Source organism: Pavona decussata, unplaced genomic scaffold, assembly GCF_977016875.1.
Source record: "Pavona decussata unplaced genomic scaffold, jaPavDecu1.1 SCAFFOLD_28, whole genome shotgun sequence".
Taxonomy (NCBI): domain Eukaryota; kingdom Metazoa; phylum Cnidaria; class Anthozoa; order Scleractinia; family Agariciidae; genus Pavona; species Pavona decussata.
Window position 1 is genome coordinate 2805001 of NW_028145451.1, and position 19663 is coordinate 2824663.

The following is a 19663-nucleotide window of genomic DNA, read 5'->3' on the forward strand; positions in this document are numbered from 1 at the left end:
TGACGCCCATACAGTGTTTACAAAAAATTTGTACTAATGTATTCACTTACGGGTTCCATCACTAGTCTGAAATGTCAGCCGTCTCCTCCCCCTAACCCTAAAACGGCGGACATTTCAGACTATTTCCATCACCCGTCACGCTGCTTTTTTTTATGGGCCATCACGCGTCGCAAAAAAAAAAAAAACCCTTTGCCACTCTCAATAAATGCCACTTCCTATTAGCTGTTGTGCCCTATTTGTCTGTCGGTTGCCCTTCGTAACATTTGATAGCATTTCCAACGATGTTCAGATTTAGTAGTTTTTCTGGCTCCAAGTCCTCGTAATGGTAAACGCTATGACAACGTTCCAAAACACAAACAGGCAAGTGTAATACACACACAAAAAAAGAAAAAAAAAAGTAAGTAACTAAGTCGCTTTTTATTGGAATTCTATGTAAGCAGTTAATTTGCATGTATTCCCATACAAATCCTCATATTAATTTTACGCGCCGGTGATTATAACTTTTTCACTGTTACCTAATATTACAAATATATAGCTGTCAGTGAGCTTAGGACAGTTGTGAACATGTATGAACCCTAAACAGAAGAGCAACAATCAACTGATGCTGTAAATTAGTGTTTTACTTGACAACCCCCCCCCCCCCCCCCTCTCCCACGCCCCAACCAAAGAAATAGAGCACAAGGGCTTATTATATTCCACATTATTCTGGGACAGCAGTTTCCTATTTAGTACCCGAAATGCATAAAATAGCTTTGACAGTAATCTTGAATGGCCCATTTTTTTAATTTGGGAGCATTTCCATTTTTGTTTCCTACCCACCCCCACCCCAACCCGTCTGGATGTGCGCGCAATTCTGTAACGCAATCTCATTGTTTAATCACGGCGGAAGGTCAACGGAACATAAACGATTTCTTGACGAGAATCTCCAGTTCAAAGTAGGATTTAAATGGTTGCTGAAAGAAGTTTTGGCCATTAAGGATAACAAAGAAATATTTGACACCTTGCATTCGGCAGCTTATGGGGCGGAAGGCATTTTTTTCAGCCGATGGTCTTTGAAGAATTCAACTCAGTTTAACGGCTGCGGTGTATTACAGTGATTTCGCACAACAAATCATCGAAAATGTGGCTGTATCCAACTGAAACTATAAATTGATATATTTTGAAATATCCAGTTCTCGATATTTCACGAGGTAAGTGGAATTTATCATTATTTTCTTAGTAAATCGTTATTTTCATGTTGTTATGCTAATTAGGAAGGCGGTGTTTGTTGACAAAAGTACAGTTAAAACTTCTTTTTCTATAATTTTCTCTTTTTAACTGCCCAAAAATTTTATTGCATATTCTTACAGACGAGACATTGCTCTTTAACCGGGATGCTGTTTTAGGATGCCAACTAATGTATCTTTAGCGATATTTTCCTTTAAACTCGGCCATTTTTTTTGCACTTGAAGAGTAGTTCACTAGGGAAGAAATTAAAAATTTTGTAAAAAAATCAGATTTCGATCAAATTCCCAAAAAAGCTTCTCAACACAACAGCAAACATTTGCTTGTTTCGAATAATGAGATTTTGTTCGGATTTGTAACGCTTTCTTTGTAAGGCAAATTCTTAAAAGTGTGGCCTAAAATGGCCGCTGAAAGCCTTCTCAGAGCGGTAAAACCAAGATGGTCGCACTACAGCTAAAATACGAATCGAACTGAGCTGAAAGTTATATTTATGTGAATCACTTATGTAGACCATTCTTCTGAGAAAGTTTGAGGGATTTCATTTTTTCTCGTCCAAACGACGATAGTCGATATTTACAGAGGACGGCTCTTAATTATCTTTAAAAAACGCGTGGTTACCCTTAATTTTCTTTTTGGATTTCAATAGCCCTTGCTAACATCTCCTTTCCCTGCATAGTCATAAACCGCGCAAAAAACTGCTTTATTAGTAGGTACCTTCCTTAACAGGTGTTTTTAAAAATGGCCATACAAATCATTTAGAATGAATGCCGTTAGCGCCGTTTACAAAGCCTTGTTAATTCACGAGGGAGATTCAACTTTCCACGTCCTACTCCCTCAATGCAGCTACTTTGGCACGCCGATAATCACCAGCTTACTTCGCCAATTCTCAGCATACCTTATTATAGGAAATTAACAATGCACTTTATTAAAGCGATTTTACAAAATTCGCGTTAATATGATGTATCTTAATTAATTTCGATGTAAATTTAATGCACCCTATTTTACAACATTGTTGTTTTAAAGCACCTTTATTTCATTACAAAACCTTATTAGTTCATGACTCCTCTATTGGTTCTTCAGAGTCACTGTCTTTTGAATTGATAGGGTCTAGTTAGGCTTCAAAACCAAATTGGAAGGTTTTATTGACGGAAGCCAAAACGCAGTTTGGCATTCAGAAATGTAAAGTGCAAGTTTGCAGAATTATGAAAATCGCAGTAAATAAAGCAAGCTGCTTATCAAAAAATTCGCGTTAATTTAATGTATGTAAACCTAACTTTTGAAAAATTCGCGTTAATTTAGTGTACCGTAAATTTTATTTGCGTTGTCAACGTGCATTGTTAATTTCCTATAATAAGGTAGTTCCCTCAGCGCACAAAACAGCAAAAGGCTCTTGTTTACAGGTGTGGTGAGAAATTTGACCAGTACAATGGATCATTTCTTGATACGATTATCATCGCATTTCTTCCTCAGTCATCAATACCGTATATCACTTTCGGCGTATGGTTATTCTTCGAAGGTGAATTTCTAATGACACTTACCTACACACTTTCTCCAGTCGGAGGGATCTGTTTTGAAATACTGGTTACATGAACAGTTGTAGCTTCCTTGAGAATTGATACACTGCTGCATACAGTCATTTCGTTGCTCACATTCATTAATGTCTACAACAAAGGGGAGGGTTGAAAATTATGAAGGTAATGCATCATTGATAATTATTACATTCATATGTTTAGCTATATTATAACTGTCCCATCCGTTTTAACCTTTTTTTTCTTGTAATAGAGGCTGATGTAGGAGCAGCCTCGTCCCAGGTCTCTTCGCAATATTCTTCAAAACCTTATTAATAATTCATAAGCCCATTGACCTATCAAATGGTCGATAATACATCACGTGCAGTGGGTTTAAATCGATAAACCTCCTCCTTATTGTCATGCGGTGTTTTATCAGCTGATAAAAATCTCCTTAAAGTGCCCCTGGGACGAAAATTTCATTTTCCATCTTTTTGCATTTTCGTGTAGAATATGACCTTCTTACTCATGTTACCAAATTTCAATCCTTTACGGCGATTGGAAGTATTTGTTTTTTTAGCTTTTTATTCGAGATTTCACGGCCGCCATTACTTGGCCTTGTTCCGGAGGTTGAGGCTCAAATTACAGGAAGTGACGTCATTGGCTCAACACCAAAAATTCCACATGGCTAATTTTCATATGGATTCTACTTCATAAACTGTATTCTGCTGTTATTTAGTTTGCAACAGCAGAATACAGTTTATGAAGTAGAATCCATATGAAAATTAGCCATGTGGAATTTTTTGTGTTGAGCCAATGACGTCACTTCCTGTAATTTGAGCCTTAACTTCCGGAACAAGGCCAAGTAATGGCGGTCGTGAAATCTCGAATAAAAAGCTTAAAAAACAAATACTTCCAATCGCCGTAAAGGATTGAAATTTGGTAACATGAGTAAGAAGGTCATATTCTACACGAAAATGCAAAAAGATGGAAAATGAAATTTTCGTCCCAGGGGCACTTTAACAGTATGCGGTGTTTTCCAGGAATGTTTTTGAAGCCGTTCAAAGAACACGCAGCACGTGTTTTATCGGGTCTAAAACCACTCGGCTGCACCTCATAGTTTTAAACCCGATAAAACACTCCTGCTCGTTTGTTAAACATTACAAAATGCACTTTGTCCGGGAACCAGTCAACGACTCTTATCTTTATAGCAAACGACTTACCATCACAGGTTTTCCCATCATCATTAAGATTGTATCCGTCGAGACAATCACAAAAGAAAGACCCTGGTGTATTGACACAGTCTTGCGCACAGAAGTTTGATTGATTACTCTGACATTCATCGAAGTCTGAGGAAATAAACGTGGTAAATCAATTACGTTTGAGACTTATAATGTGGGGAGAAAATAAGGGTTTCCTTATCTTCTTGGCATTGAAATTAAAGCTTCCGGGTCCGGTTGTTGCAAAAGTCAGTTAAAAATTACCCCGAATATAAATAATTATTACGAATCAAAACGTTTATAAAGTTGAAAATGTCGAACGGAACACAACAATTTCTCCTGTTAGGAAATTGTGCACACTGCTCCACGTTATTTATCACGCTACCATAACAGTAGTAATGCGGGTTGTTTTTCTTAATTACTGTTTATAGGGAGTAGCGTACCTGCTGAGGGACTGTTGGCAGTTAAGTTGTCTTCGAAAATTTGTCTTAAACAGAAATTAACTGTCACTCTGAGACAGAAACGTCTCGCCCATCTTACATCCCGAATGTGTGAGTCCACGTGGTCGAACCAATATATAATGGTATTGTCGCGGTTATGAAGGAAAATACATTCATGTTTATTCGGTCCTGGTTATACCCACCCGCACACTGAGCACCATTTCCAGTATAACCGGTTGGACAGGGTCCACATTTGTACCCACTGGAATTGGCTGGCGGTGGAAGATCAGTGCAATCAACTCCTGCGTAACACGGCTGACCATTCATCTCGCAGGCGTCAATGTCACTATCACAGAATCTTCCAGTGTAACCTCCCCGACATGCGCAGCCCATGTAAACGAACTTGTTGTCGGTATTGACTTTGTCGCCTTCCTCTGGTTGTACGCACTGGCCACCGTGGTCGCAGACGCACATGTTAATCGTGGGTCTCCAGGTTGCGCTTGCACCTTTGTCATCAGTAGCAACGAACGACAGATTGAACTATAAATGAAAACAACAACGCTTTCAATGGGAACTTCTGATTTTAAGAAGTTAGAATGCCTGGAATCTCTATCAAATGCTTGGTTGTTAGTGGCCTACCTTTCGTGTTGATTTAACAGGCCAAGTGAAGTGAAGCACATTTCCACTTTGGTTCGTTGTAGCGCCTGTAGGTTTGTTAATCACCCTAAACGTAATGGTGTCGTTGTCTTCTGCTGTGATATTCAGCTGAACAGTTTCATGAAGAGTGGCGTTTATTGAACTTGGGACATTCACTATCTTTGGTGGAAAATTGTCTGTACAATGAGATTAAAAGAAAACAAAAGGGTAACAAACCTATTCACCAAATTTTCCATTCGATTTCGGTTTTTGGCCACTGATCCGGTAAAGATAATACAGTTAAGTGTTCCATATTCCATGCCGTTATCATTCCACCTCACATTTCAGAACAAGTGATAAATTGATGAACCCATTCCTTTTCACGCGCCCAACACTTAGCGGTTAATAAATGAGTTATAGATTACGCTTGAATCATAAATTAGACCCGGGTTACACAACTCTAACAGGAACTACATCTTTTAGCACATCCCAAAAGCGCGCCCTTAATGATAATCTGCTTCTAAAAAAACGACTAAAAACCCTATTAAATTATCCTTGAAAAAAAGGGATTTAATGTGCAAAATAGAGAAAAGCGAGTAAAACAGAGTCTAAGATTTAAAATTGTACATGTAAACCAGCTGCAGTTTCAGTGTGATTGAGTGCGACATCGCTGTACGTTTTCTGAGAAAGCCTGCAAATTTGTATCAAGTTTCAAACATGGCCTTAGCTCCCACAAGTCGCCTGTAGCTTAGTGGTAGAGCATCTGAACTAGGAATTAGAAGGTCATTGGTGTGACTCCTGATAGGAACACTCGGATTTCCTTTTCCGAGTATGCCTGTGTCACTCACTGATTAATACGCCATTCTCTAGTTTCAAACGTGTTCAAGACCCCTACGAATTCATGGCGACTCGATCCTACTGAAATCGCCTCTAGTTTGCGCACTCGATTTAAAACTGCTACTTAACGACGAAATACGTTGCGTTAAAAATGGCACGTGTACACGGGCCTTATAGGCGAACGATTTAGTTTTTCTGAAACCAACATCTCAAGATACTTTAACAATATATGACCTCAGCACCACCAAAGGCGAATCAAAATATTACAAGCGGGATGTTTTTACATATCTTACAAGTCAGCGTTCGCCTTAACTTACCAAGAGCGTTTGACTCATTCACCAACTGAATATTGATATCTTTTGTTAGCAAGCCAACAGAAAGGTCACTTGTGGATGCCACGTCAAACAAGCACTCATAATCATCTCCACACTGGGCTTCAGCAGCTCGCCTTAGACTGTCGTTATGCCATGTGATATTATCAGCAAACATGGGTTCAAAATCAGGCTTAGAAAAAGTAGCCACGCTTTCATTTTGAGCATAAGTGAACAAGGATTGGGATTGAATGATTTGCCCTGAAACAAATAAATAGTTGAATTTCACCTAACGGCATAACAGTGGCCTCAACAGTGGGCGCGGGGGCGCTTCAGGCACTGGCGATCCGCCAAGCCAATAAAATATACACCCTTCGCGTCGACGGACGAACCACGGGGTCACCAGCCAACAAAATACTTACCTTTCTCGTTCTACAAGCCACTATGTCGACTGACGAGACGTGGACCCACAGAACCACTGAAATATATACCTCCTTTGTTCTGTAAGCTATCAAGTCTACTGAATTGCAAAGGAGTCAGAAAGCCATTGACATAATCTTTCAAGCCTAACTTTTTTTGGCTGGAAAATTGATTTTTTTCTTCACCGAGAAGCCACTAAGGCAAAACAGTAACATTGCGTTAAAAGTGGCTCCACATTCTATAGTTGTTCCATCCTAACATCTATTTAGGTAAAAAAAAGCTAACGCTAAAGATTTTTACGCTATCAGTCTCCTGGGGTCGGGACGTAATTTACGTTTCTGTTCAAAGTGGGAATGAAGTCATGATCATTAAAACGAAAAAAACAACAACAACAACGACAAGAAAACAAAACAAAACAAACAAACAAACAATCACACAAAGTAAATAAATAATAAAAAAATCCCAAATGGATTCTTGGCATTTTTTAGCTCGCCACAGTCTATTTAGCTTATGAGATCGTTAGTTTGGATGTCACAATCCACAATCATTCACCCCGAATAGAACAAGTGAACAGCGCATTGAACTTAAATTTTAAAAACATCCTTTCCAGTGCCCTGTCTTATTTTAATAATTGAAATCCTTAATATACTCACACTTGACACCAAACTCGAAGTGAATCTCCCTTAACCTTGAAGATGATGGTAGCACTGTCCCGTCAGGCAATGTGAAGTCGTCATCCGGGTTATCATTCCAAGTTCCCAGCAGCCCTTTCGTGGTATTTTTATAATCATCTCCGGGAGTTGCCACAAAGGACAGCATTTCTTTTTTCTCGCAAAATTTGACCGATGTTGTTGACGGAAAAGAAACGTCCAGACAGTTTTCCTCCGATTTCGAGAACGAGATATTTCCTCCAACGCTTACACTTTGGTTTGTTAGATTGTTGTAACCGCTGTAAACTGCGTGGTCAATCAAAATGCTAATGCCACCTAGGTCAAGCAAAAGAAGCAAACAGCGAAGTTAAAATAATACCCTGCCTAAATACGCTAAGATCTAGAAGTAAGATCATTTTAACATACTGGGAAGGAAGGGGGTATCTTCATTTGTTGTTGTGAAATGTTCCAGTTAATTGCTTTATCTCAAACGTATTGGTGAAGACTGGATTCAGAAACTCTGATTGACAGTATTGCAGATTAAGATGAAGCTCGAGGTGGATTAAGCAGTGTCCACAACAAATTGGGTGATTTATAAAAGTTTAAAGTAAATGGACGATATCTCTTGTCATGGAACTTCCAGTCTCGTAGCAGTCAGGTTATCATTTGGAAGGTTTGAGTAAAATGGAGCTGATCGAGCTCGATATACAATTATTATTTCGAAATGGTTAGGCGAGAATTCATTTTTTCTTTTCTATTATTGTTCATTTCTCAGACAGCGTTATCGTTCGAGTGTGCAAGTTCCTAAGATGCCGTTACCGCACAAAAGTCTCGCCACGAGAATCACCACGTGCATAATGAAAAAATAGCGTTTTTTTTACGCGCTCAGTCAATTAATAAACGGTTATTGCTTACGAGACAAGCACCGCGACCTGTCTATTATGTTGCTTTAGCTCAGCAATCAACGTCTTTGTGTTGTTAATTTTTTTTAAAAAAGTTGGTCGGTTACATATGCAATGATTAATGCTGTACGCCTCTGCCAAGAAATCTATCAAATTATTTCTTATTCTTGATACATTCGATTTACAACGTTGTTAGACATTCTAGTAGCTTCTACTTTTTCTATGCTGTTACTGTTTCTTCCAGAAATAGCAATAACTAATCAAGTGTATTGCTGGCAATTATGGGGTAACTTCACTAAATCATACACCACAACTAACAATCAGTTCAAGTTTGGAAAAATCACCCAAATCCTTCCTCACCTCCTTTCTTTACTCTGACTTCAACAGTGCTCGTGTTTTCTTCTTTAGCGGCTCCGGCTGCAAAAATAGTAGCAGTTGTTGAATTTCCCTGCGCAAGGCTTGTCCTGGCCTGCAGCTGGAATGTTCCGTTTTGTGCATCGATCATCACATACTCGCCGAGGCCATTGAACGTGTAGTTCCCACCATCCAAAGTTTTGAAATGAGGATCACCCCAAAACCAACCTAAATTTTAAAACAACAAATAAAGAGAAAACTGACTTGTTCTGTAAATCTGTTTGTTTAAAATCGATTACCTCTGTTCTGCAGCTAGTTAAAACAGACAAGGGAAAAAATTCAAAACAGGTTGTCAGTTTGTCAGTCATTCAGGCAGTCAACTGGACAATCACTTTGTCAGCCATTATTTGGCTAGCCAGTCAGACAGTCTAGCCTTCTTTCTATCATCCGCTCTTAGCCATTCATTCGGTCAGCCCTTCATTGAGCTAACCGTTCTGGCAGTAAGTCGACCGATCTTTCTTTCCATCAACTGTCACTTTCAACTATCCATCGAGCTACCCATCCAAACACTCAGTTAGTCTGTCCATCTCAGTCGGTCCGACAATGAGTTAGTCAGTCAGGCTGTTAACAAATAAAACCAGAACTTACGCCTACGAGGAGGTGTGTAAAGGCTGCAGTCATCAGATGGACGATAATTATAAAACAAATCACAAAAAGGTATGTCAACACAGCAATGTTTATAGGCTTCCAGGTCTGTGTAAACCTTTTGAACGTGATTCAGTCGGTAATAATAAGCTTCCACTTTAACACGACCCCCGTCAGGCGCTCCATACTTAAGGGCACCCCAGGTTTGCCAATCTGAGGAGTAGCAACACGTTTGTGTCATTGTAAAGTGTATATGCCCTATATAAGGACTGTAATAATGTATAAACTTGGAGCGTCTTGACTCATAGCAGTAATCGGGCCAAGAATACCAGTCCCAGCGGAATCTTCCCCAATCCAACCACGCCTGCCATTCCGTACAAGGACACGCCATACGCCAATCCCATCGCAAGTGTTGGTCATACAGAGAAGGAAAGTTCACGAATTCTTGAAGAAAAGCCCATGCGAAGCACTTTTCCAGGGAGCCTACACCATCGCTGTTCTCGATCCTCCAAAAATATCTTCCCATCATGCCAGTATTTCCTGTCTTGTCGTCAAGGTTCAACATTCCAAGCAAAGTACCCGAACTAAAAGAATGGAAGAGAAAGAAGTAAATCTACCTACTAGGCTTCTGTATACTATACTGTTGTGTCCCCACTAAAATACTCCAGCTTAATGCTTCACTTGCGCACTAAAATGCCCGGTCTGCCTTCAAAAGTGACTTAAATGCTTAGATAATGTTCCTTATACACAATCAATCAATCAATCAATCAATCAATCAATCAATGGATCAATCGATCGATCGATCGATCGATCAATTAATAAAGCGCTCGATCAATCATTTAAGCAGTCAGTTAGTCAAGCAGTCAATCAATAACGAGCATTAACGCAGCATTTTATAGACTTTTTGGGTAAACCGAGTAATCCAGAAATTCATCCAAACTTGACCGTCCTTGACTCTTAAAACCTAATACCACTTATTATCCCCATTCTCTATTAAACTATTAGTTCTCGGCTTCTTGGCAATTCTTATCCACGCCTACTTTCAATTTTATCTAAAATAAACTTTTATTTTCTCTAAAATGTTAATTTTCCGGGAAAATCCCCCGCTAAAATGTTTAATAATTTTGCCTTACTAAAATGCCCGATAAAATGGTAGCATAATGTTCAAAAGCCTTCTACTAACCGGATTCTCTGAGATTCTCATAAAAAAAGCGTACCGCACTTGTGTCATATACAACAAAACTACCGATTGTATCATCTACATTTTTTCACTTCAATGGTTGTATATAATATACCTTGTTTTAAACCCTGTATATCTACATTTCACAACACGGAGTCGTCAAAACGTCATGCACTTTTTTGTCGATAATCTTTATCTTGGAATAGACAACAAAGGTAAAAAAAATGCATTTATTCTTCTCACCCTTTCATGTTTAAGTATTTTCGTTCATCATCTCCTGCATTCCATCCACCGACAGGAAGACCGTATGAATTAGACCAGTAGGAATAGTAATAGGAGTAACGCCTGTGTGAAAAAAGTAGCGGAATTGAGCATTTCCTAGCACAATTGTTGCAAAGTGAAAGAAACAACGGCTACGTTTTTTTGAGTCCGTCTTCGAACGTCGTAAAATGTCTAAGTGTCTAGTGCGCCTGTTTTATGCGTTTTGTTTTTTGTTCACTATAAAACGTTTAAAACACCCGATCGAAAATGGCTGTTTTGGAGACGCTATTTTCCGAAACGATGCACAACGAAAACAAAACAGTAACAAGCCATCAGATCCTATTGCGTTCTTCTTTTTCTCTTTGGGAAAGAAAAGCCTGATTTTAATTAAAGTAACTAATAGGAATGTTTTGTAAATCTAGCCGCTGGGATTGTTGAGGAACCTGGAAAGATTGGAAATGGTGACGTGATTCCACGCCGTATGACGCCAAGCTTCCCGCTGGGGTTCTTGAAGGCAACATCACTAAACGTAATATTCACCGTGCACCTTTCATTGTCGTAGTACAGGGAGTGAGGAGGGTGACTGGTGTCTTCCTGAAAGGCTGGATTTAGATTTCATGCGATTGTCTCCCTTTACAACGTGGATTCTATGAGTTGATGACTTTTTGGACTTCAGTAGAAAAAAGGACAATACGTTTTTCGAATTCAAGAATCACCGTTTAGATAAGCGTTATAAAAAAACTCACGGAATTACTGGAACGACCCACTCAATGCCTCCTCTAGGATAATTGTACATTAAGAATGTGTTGAGCCCGTTTGTAATGATGACGGCTTGAAACGTATTATGCTGTAAAAAGAAAAAAACATGTTTTTTTTCGTCAAAAACGTAACAGCAGATGTCTACGTTTTCACTAAAGTTTCAATAAGTGGAAGAAGTTAAACGAACTTCTGAGAGGGAAAGTTGTGCAAAATTGTTAGGCGCTTGCGGCACTTATCAACTGTGTCACAGATACTATGACTATCACTAGTACAACTGCAACTGTTGCATATTACACAAGAAAGACAAAGAAATGTAATTGATTAATTAATTTCAATTTGCACAAGCAAATTACAGAATACAAGTATGCGTTCCTTTTTTTCCTATGCCAAAGTGATGTAGGACTCTCACCCCTGGGCAGTTCAAATTAGGGATATCCCAGTTGTACCAGTAGTACCAATATGGATAATAGACGTAGGGACAGAGGTTCACCCACGTGACGACAAGAACCCAAGTGGCTTCAAAGTTGGAAAACTTTTCACTGTTGTCATAGCGTTGAACATGTTGCGAGGCCATGGTCAGGACTTCACTGGCTTGGCTTTGAACGGTGCCATCTCCGATTTGTTTATACACGTGATAATACACTTTTGAGTGTTTGGCTTTAAACGACAGATACTCATCCGTCCTGGCCCAAAACGGCGCGATAATCGCCATATTGCTAAACCACCGGTAAGCACCAAACTTTTGTGGCCACGACCAGCTCCATTCGTAATTTAGTTGGATTTTGCCATTGCGACAGATCTTCAAAATAAAGCAAACGTACATGTTAATATAACAGTATAAACATGAATGGTTTGGAAAAGTTTAATAACGGGGAATACTTACATGTAATTTATAATGCCTCTCTCCGAAGAATGGAAATCCAAAGCGGTCTGTTTTGATCTCCAGACAGTGACCATAGTAGTAATATGGCGAGTCGTTGAGACCAAACTCGTTATCACCTTGTTCCGATCCGTAAGGATACATGTTATTCTCATACGGAGGTACTATAAATAAATAAATAAATAAATGAATGAATGAATGAATGAATGAATGAATGAATGAATGAATGAATGAATGAATGGATGGATGAATATTTGCTGTTTCTACGTAACATTCAATGTGACGTAGTAGCCTATGGCACATTCGGCTAAACCGACTCATTTTACCTTTTTGGGTTTTTATATCTCTAAAGTAAGGAAATGTTAACTTGAGGATCAGAAAAGAAGCACTTTCAACCATATATATTTAACTCGTCACAAACATTTTGTTTCAAGGAAAAACAATAGCTTGACATTAACCATCTATTCACTTTAGAAAATAGCTTCAAAGTTAAACAACTTTCGCTTTATTATCATATTTAACATAAACGTTTTTGGCAGCAAGGACCCCAGTAAAACAACAGTGAAGTCCTCCTTCAAGACAATGGCAGTAAGTCAAACCAATTGTATAGTTGTAAAAACGAATCGTTTACTACAGCCAATGTCCTGCGTTGACACTCTAAGAAAAGAATGAAAAGCTTATAAAGGCATAAATTAAGACACAAACCTATTGATGAAGTTCTTGACAGAGGGATACTTTGGGATGGGCTGATAGACCAGGAAAAATTAACGCTGACTGAAACCGATGGACTTGTGGAAACTAAAGTACTGGTGTTGAACGACGAGGAGATATCTGGAGATACACGTGTGGAAAGAGAAGCGTTGGTGTTTAAGGACGTGGAGACACTTGAAGAAACACTTAGAGAAGGTGAAGCAATGGTGCTTAGGGACTTGAAGATGCTTGAAAAAAAACTTGTGGAAACTGCACTGGTCATGACTGACGAAGAGATACTTCCAGAAACACTTGTTGAAAGAGAATAGCTTGTGCTGAAGGACGCGGAGAAACTTGAAGAAACACTTGTTGAAAGAGAAGCGATGGTGCTAGAAAACGAGGAGATAATTGGAGAAACACTTGTGGAAAGAGAAGCGCTGGTGCTGAGGGACCTAGAGACACTTGAAGATACACTTGAAGACGGGGAGATACTTGGAGAAACACTTGTGGAAAGAGAAGCCGTGGTGCTGAAGGACGTAGAGACACTTGGAGAAACACTTGAAGACCCGGACATACTTGAAGAAACACTTGTGGAAAGAGAAGCGCTGGTGCTGAAAGACGTAGAGACACTTGGAGAAACACTTGAAGACGGGGAGATACTTGGAGAAACACTTGCGGAGAGGGAAGCGCTGGTGCTGAAGGACGTAGAGACACTTGGAGAAACACTTGAAGACCCGGACATACTTGAAGAAACACTTGCAGAAAGAGAAGCGCTGGTGCTGGAAGACGGGGCGATACTTGGAGAAACACTTGAAGACGGGGAGATACTTGGAGAAACACTTGTGGAAAGAGAAACGCTGGTGCTGAAGGACGTAGAAACACTTGGTGAAACACTTGCGGAAAGTGAAGCACTGGTGCTGAAGGACGTAGAGCCACTTGGAGAAACACTTGAAGACGGGGAGATACTTGACGAAAGAGAAGTGCTGGTGCTGGAAGACAGGGAGATACTTGGAGAAACACTTGTGGAAAGAGACGCGCTGGTGCCGAAGGACGTAGAAACACTTGGTGAAACACTTGCGGAAAGTGAAGCACTGGTGCTGAAGGACGTAGAGACACTTGGAGAAACACTTGAAGACGTGGAGATACTTAAAGAAACACTTGCGGAAAGAGAAGCGCTGATGCTGAAGGACGTAGAGACATTTGGAGAAACACTTAAAGACCCGGAGTTACTTGAAAAAACACTTGACGAAAGAGAAGCGCTGGTGCTGGATGATGGGAAGATACTTGAAGAAACACTTGTGGAAAGAGAAGCGCTGGTGCTGAAGGACGTAGAGACACTTGGAGAAGCATTTGAAGACGCGGAGGTACTTGGAGAAACACTTGACGAAAGAGACGCGCTGGTACTGAAGGACGCGGAAGTCCTGGGAGAAACACTTGTTAAAAGAGAAGCGCTGGTGCTGAAGGACGTGGAGGTACTTGGAGAAACACTTGTTGAAAGAGAATCGCTTGTGCTGAAGGACGCGGAGTTACTTGGAGAAACACTTGTTGAAAGAGAAGCACTAGTACTGAAGGACGCGGATGTACTTGGAGAAACACTTGTTGAAAGAGAAGCACTGGTACTGAAGGACGCAGATGTACTTGGAGAAACACTTGTTGAAAGAGAATCGCTTGTACTGAAGGACGCGGAGATACTTGGAGAAACACTTGTTGAAAGAGAATCGCTTGTGCTGAAGGACGCGGAGTTACTTGGAAAAACACTTGTTGAAAGAGAATCGTTCGTGCTGAAGGACGCCGAGATACTCGGAGAAACACTTGTTGAAAGAGAATCGCTTTTGCTGAAGGACGCGGAGGTACTTGGAGAAACCCTTGTTGAAAGAGAATCGCTTGTGCTGATGGACGCAGAGATACCTGGAGAAACGCTTGTTGAAAGAGAAGCACTAGTAGTGAAGGACACGGAGGTTTTTGGAGAAACGCTTGTTGAAAGAGAATCGCTTGTGCTGAAGGACGCGGAGATACTTGGAGAAACACTTGTTGAAAGAGAATCGCTTGTGCTGAAGGACGCGGAGTTACTTGGAGAAACACTTGTTGAAAGAGAATCGCTTGTGCTGAAGGACGCTGAGGTACTTGGAGAAACACTTGTTAAAAGAGAATCGCTTGTGCTGAAGGACGCAGAGATACTTTGAGAAACGCTTGTTGAAAGAGAAGCACTAGTAGTGAAGGACACGGAGGTTTTTGGAGAAACGCTTGTTGAAAGAGAATCGCTTGTGCTCAAGGACGCAGAGGTACTTGGAGAAACACTTGTTGAAAGAGAATCGCTTGTGCTGAAGGACGTGGAGATACTTGGAGAAACACTTGTTGAAAGAGAATCGCTTGTGCTGAAGGATGTGGAGATACTTGGAGAAACACTTGTTGGAAGAAAATCGCTTGTGCTAAAGGACGCGGAGATACTTGGAGAAACACTTGTTGAAAGAAAATCGCTTGTGCTGAAGGATGTGGAGATACTTGGAGAAACACTTGTTGGAAGAAAATCGCTTGTGCTAAAGGACGCGGGGATACTTGAAGAAACACTTGTTGAAAGAGAATCGCTTATGCTGAAGGACGCGGAGATACTTGGAGAAACACTTGTTGAAAGAGAACTGCTTGTGCTGAAGGACGCGGAGATACTTGGAGAAACATTTGATGAAAGAGAATCGCTTGTGCTGAAGGACGCGGAGTTACTTGGAGAAACACTTGTTGAAAGAGAATCGCTTGTGCTGAAAGACGTTGAGATACTTGGAGAAACACTTGTTGAAAGACAATCGCTTGTGCTGAAGGACGTGGAGATACTTGGAGAAACACTTGTTGGAAGAGAATCGCTTGTGCTGAAGGACGCGGAGATACTTGGAGAAACACTTGTTGAAAGAGAATCGCTTTTGCTGAAGGACGCGGAGATACTTGGAGAAACACTTGTTGAAAGAGAATCGCTAGTGCTGAAGGACGCAGATATACTTGGAGAAACACTTGATGAAAGAGAATCGCTTTTGCTGAAGGACGCGGAGATACTTGGAGAAACACTTGTTGAAAGCGAATCGCTTGTGCTGAAGGACGCGGAGGTACTTGGAGAAACACTTGTGGAAAGAGAATCGCTTGTGCTGAAGGACGCGGAGGTACTTGGAGAAACACTTGTTGAAAGCGAATCGCTTGTGCTGATGGACGCGGAGGTACTTAGAGAAACACTAGTGGAAAGAGAATTGCTTGTACTGAAGGACGCGGAGGTACTTGGAGAAACACTTGTGAAAAGAGAATCGTTTGTACTGTAGGAAGCAGAGATACTTGGAGAAACACTTGTTGAAAAAGATGCGCTTGTACTGAAGGACGCGGAGGTACTTGGAGAAACACTTGTTGAAAGCGAATCGCTTGTACTGAAGGACGCGGAGGTACTTGGAGAAACACTTGTGGAAAGAGAATCGCTTGTACTGAAGGACGCGGAGGTACTTGGAGAAACACCTGTGGAAAGAAAATCGCTTGTACTGAAGGACGCGGAGACACTTGGAGAAACACTTGTTGAAAGAGAATCGCTTGTACTGAAGGACGCGGAGGTACTTGGAGAAACACTTATGGAAAGAGAATCGCTTGTACTGAAGGACGCGGAGGTACTTGGAGAAACACTTATGGAAAGAGAATCGCTTGTACTGAAGGACGCGGAGGTACTTGGAGAAACACTTGTGGAAAGAAAATCGCTTGTACTGAAGGACGCGGAGGTACTTGGAGAAACACTTGTGGAAAGAGAATCGCTTGTGCTGAAGGACGCGGAGGTACTTGGAGAAACACTTGTGAAAATAGAATCGCTTGTACTGAAGGACGCGGAGGTACTTGGAGAAACACTTGTGGAAAGAGAATCGCTTGTACTGAAGGACGCGGAGATACTTGGAGAAACGCTTGTGGAAAGAGAGGCGCTGGTGCTGTAGGACGCGGAGGTACTTGGATAAACACTTGTTGAAAGAGAAGCGCTTGTGGTGAAGGACGCGGAGATACTTGGAGAAACACTTGTTGAAAGAGAGGCGCTTGTGGTGAAGGACGTGGAGATACTTGGAGAAACACCTGTTGAAAGAGAAGCGCTTGTGCTGAAGGATGCGGAGGTACTTGGAGAAACACTTGTTGAAAGAGAATCGCTTGTGGTGAAGGACGCGGAGATACTTGGAGAAATACTTGTTGGAAGAGAAGCGCTTGTGCGGAAGGACTCGGAAGTACTTGGAGAAACACTTGTTGAAAGAGAAGCGATGGTACTGAAGGACGCGGAGGTACTTGGAGATACACTTGTCGAAAGAGAAGCGCTTTTGCTGAAGGACTTGGAGACACTTGAAGAAACACTTGTGGAAAGAGACGCGCTGGTGCTGAAGGACGCGGAGATACTTGGAGAAACACTTGTCGATACTAAATCACTAACACTCATATAAGTGGAGATACCTGGGGACACCGTTGTGGAAACTGAAGCGCTTGTGCTGAGGGTGGTGGAGATATTGGAGGACACACTTGTTAACCGTGAAGTGCTTGTACTGAGGGATGTGGAGATACTTGAAGACATGCTTGTTGAGAGTGAACCACTGCAGCTGAGGTATGTGGAGATACTAGGACACACGCATTGAGAAGTACTAGTGGAATCTGAATCACACTTGCTGAGGGACGTTGAGATGCTTTGTGAAACACTCGTGGAAACGGAGGGACTTGTGGTGAGGGACGTGGAAATACTTGAAGAAACACTTGTAGAAACTGAGGCATTAATGATGATGGACGTAGAGTTACTTGAAGAAACACTTGTGAAAACTGATGCGCTTGAAGACCCACCGTTGGTAACCGAAACACTGGTGGACATAGTTGGTGAAATACTTATGGAAACGGAAGCACTCTCGCTGAGGGACGTTGAGATGCTTTGTGAAACACTCGTGGAAACGGAGGCACTTGTGGTGAGGGACGTGGAAATACTTGAGGAAACACTTGTAGAAACTGGGGCATTAGTGATGATGAACGTAGAGGTACTTGAAGAAACACTTGTGAAAACTGATGCACGTCTAAGGGACGTGGAAACGCTTGAAGACCCACCGTTAGTAACCGAAGCACTGGTGATGAGGGACCTGGACACACTCGGTGACACCCTTGTGGAAACTGAAGCACTAGTGCTGAGGGACTCGGAGACGCTTGTAGAAACACTTGTGGTAACTGAAGCACTGGATCCCAGGGACGTGGAGACACTTGGGGAAACACTTAAAGCAATGGTGCTGAGGGATGTGGAGACACTTGGTGACATACTTGGGGAAACTGAAGCGCTGTTGCTGAGGGAAGTGGAGACACCCGGTGACACACTTTTGGAAACGGAAGCACTGGTACTGTAGAACCCGGAGATACTTGAAGAAACACTCGTTGAAACTGAAGCACAGCTGGTTGTGATGGAGATGATTGGACAAACGCATGTAGATGTACTTGTGGAAACTGATGCACACTTACTGAGGGTTGTCGAGATAGTTGGGGAGAAAATTGTAGAAACTGAAGCGCTTCTACTGAGGGAAATGGAAATAGTTGGCGACAGACTTGAGGAAACTGAAGTGCTGGTGCTAAAGGAAGTGGAGATGCTTGATGACACACTTGTGGAAACTGAACCAGTAGACGAAGGGATACTTGGAGACGCGCTTGTAGAAAATGAGTCACTGGTGCTGGAGGACCTGTAGGTACTTTCGGAGCTGCTGGTGGAAACTGAAGCTCTCTTACTGGGTGAAGTGGAGATAGTTGGAGACATACTTGTGGAAAGTAAAGCTTTTGTGCTTAGAGATATCGAAATGCTTGGATTAACACTTGGAGACGCTGAAGTACTGTAGCTGATTTGCGTGGAGGTACCCACAGAGGCGCTGCTCTGGCCTAATGGCAGAAAAACTGGAATGACAACATTTTGATAAATAATAAATAAATAAATAAAAAAGTAAAAGCTCTATTAAGTCCGCGGAGGGAGGGGTGCTCTTTTCATTATAGGCCTAATTAACGGGAAGGCTCATTAGAGTGGGAGGGCGGACTTATGTCATTATCTTAAAACAACGTTTTCTTCTTAAAGTAGTTTTTGGACAGGAGTCAACAAAATGCAGTAAAACTTTAAATGGAACTGTAGCTTGATAGTTCTGGTAAATTCGTTAGTTGCCTTTCTGCCACGAGGACGAACAAGTTACAGGGCTTAAACTTAGGTTGTGAGATAGCATTGGAACGTTGAAGAATGTCTCCATAGTCTTGTAAAACTTTTATTGAACTTTTATTCAAAAAATATGATTTACAAAAAAGATAATGGGCTGACACACAAATAGCACTTGCTAGTATAGGCCGGTCAGTTGGTAAAAAAATTAGCCAACTAAACAAACTAACAAATAAATAAATAAATAAATCAATCAATCAATCAATCAATCAATCAATAAATAATTAAATAAATAAATAAACTAATGAATTTATTAAAAAGAGGAGAAGCTAAATAAAGACGAGCGTGATATAAGCGAGAGAAAGAAGAACATCTACAGGTCTTTAATTGATTCCTATGCAACCTATGGACTTACCATTTGGGGATAGGCCAGTAAATGCAATTGAAAAAAGTCTTCTTTCTGTGTATTTCGCAGGCCGAAATGATTACGCCATACCATTATTTCTTAAGGCTAATGTTCCACCTGTGAGTTTCTTATACTATGAATCTCTTCCCGCTCTAATGTATGACCTCAAGAATGGCCCACTCCTTTAAA

At 41.0% G+C, this 19663-nt stretch overlaps 1 protein-coding gene across 4 annotated transcripts in view; it reads right to left on the reverse strand.

Moving 5' to 3' along the window:
• Window positions 1-19663, reverse strand: part of LOC146485116 (uncharacterized) — a 37444-nt gene that overhangs the window by 9734 nt on the left and 8047 nt on the right. For 2 of the 4 annotated variants that reach the window (XM_085104024.1, XM_085104023.1), the window contains exons 2-14: window positions 12933-18821; window positions 12231-12391; window positions 11757-12146; window positions 11335-11435; window positions 10571-10672; window positions 9151-9731; window positions 8509-8730; window positions 7250-7582; window positions 6183-6437; window positions 5032-5225; window positions 4596-4932; window positions 3956-4081; window positions 2763-2885 (exon numbers count right to left, since the gene is read on the reverse strand). In XM_085104024.1, coding sequence (XP_084960150.1) covers window positions 2763-2885; window positions 3956-4081; window positions 4596-4932; window positions 5032-5225; window positions 6183-6437; window positions 7250-7582; window positions 8509-8730; window positions 9151-9731; window positions 10571-10672; window positions 11335-11435; window positions 11757-12146; window positions 12231-12391; window positions 12933-18821 — 8814 coding nt within the window. Of the gene's footprint in view, window positions 1-2762; window positions 2886-3955; window positions 4082-4595; window positions 4933-5031; window positions 5226-6182; window positions 6438-7249; window positions 7583-8508; window positions 8731-9150; window positions 9732-10570; window positions 10673-11334; window positions 11436-11756; window positions 12147-12230; window positions 12392-12932; window positions 18822-19663 lie in introns of those variants that run through there. The other 2 variants (XM_085104025.1, XR_014863493.1) reach the window with 2 other exon arrangements.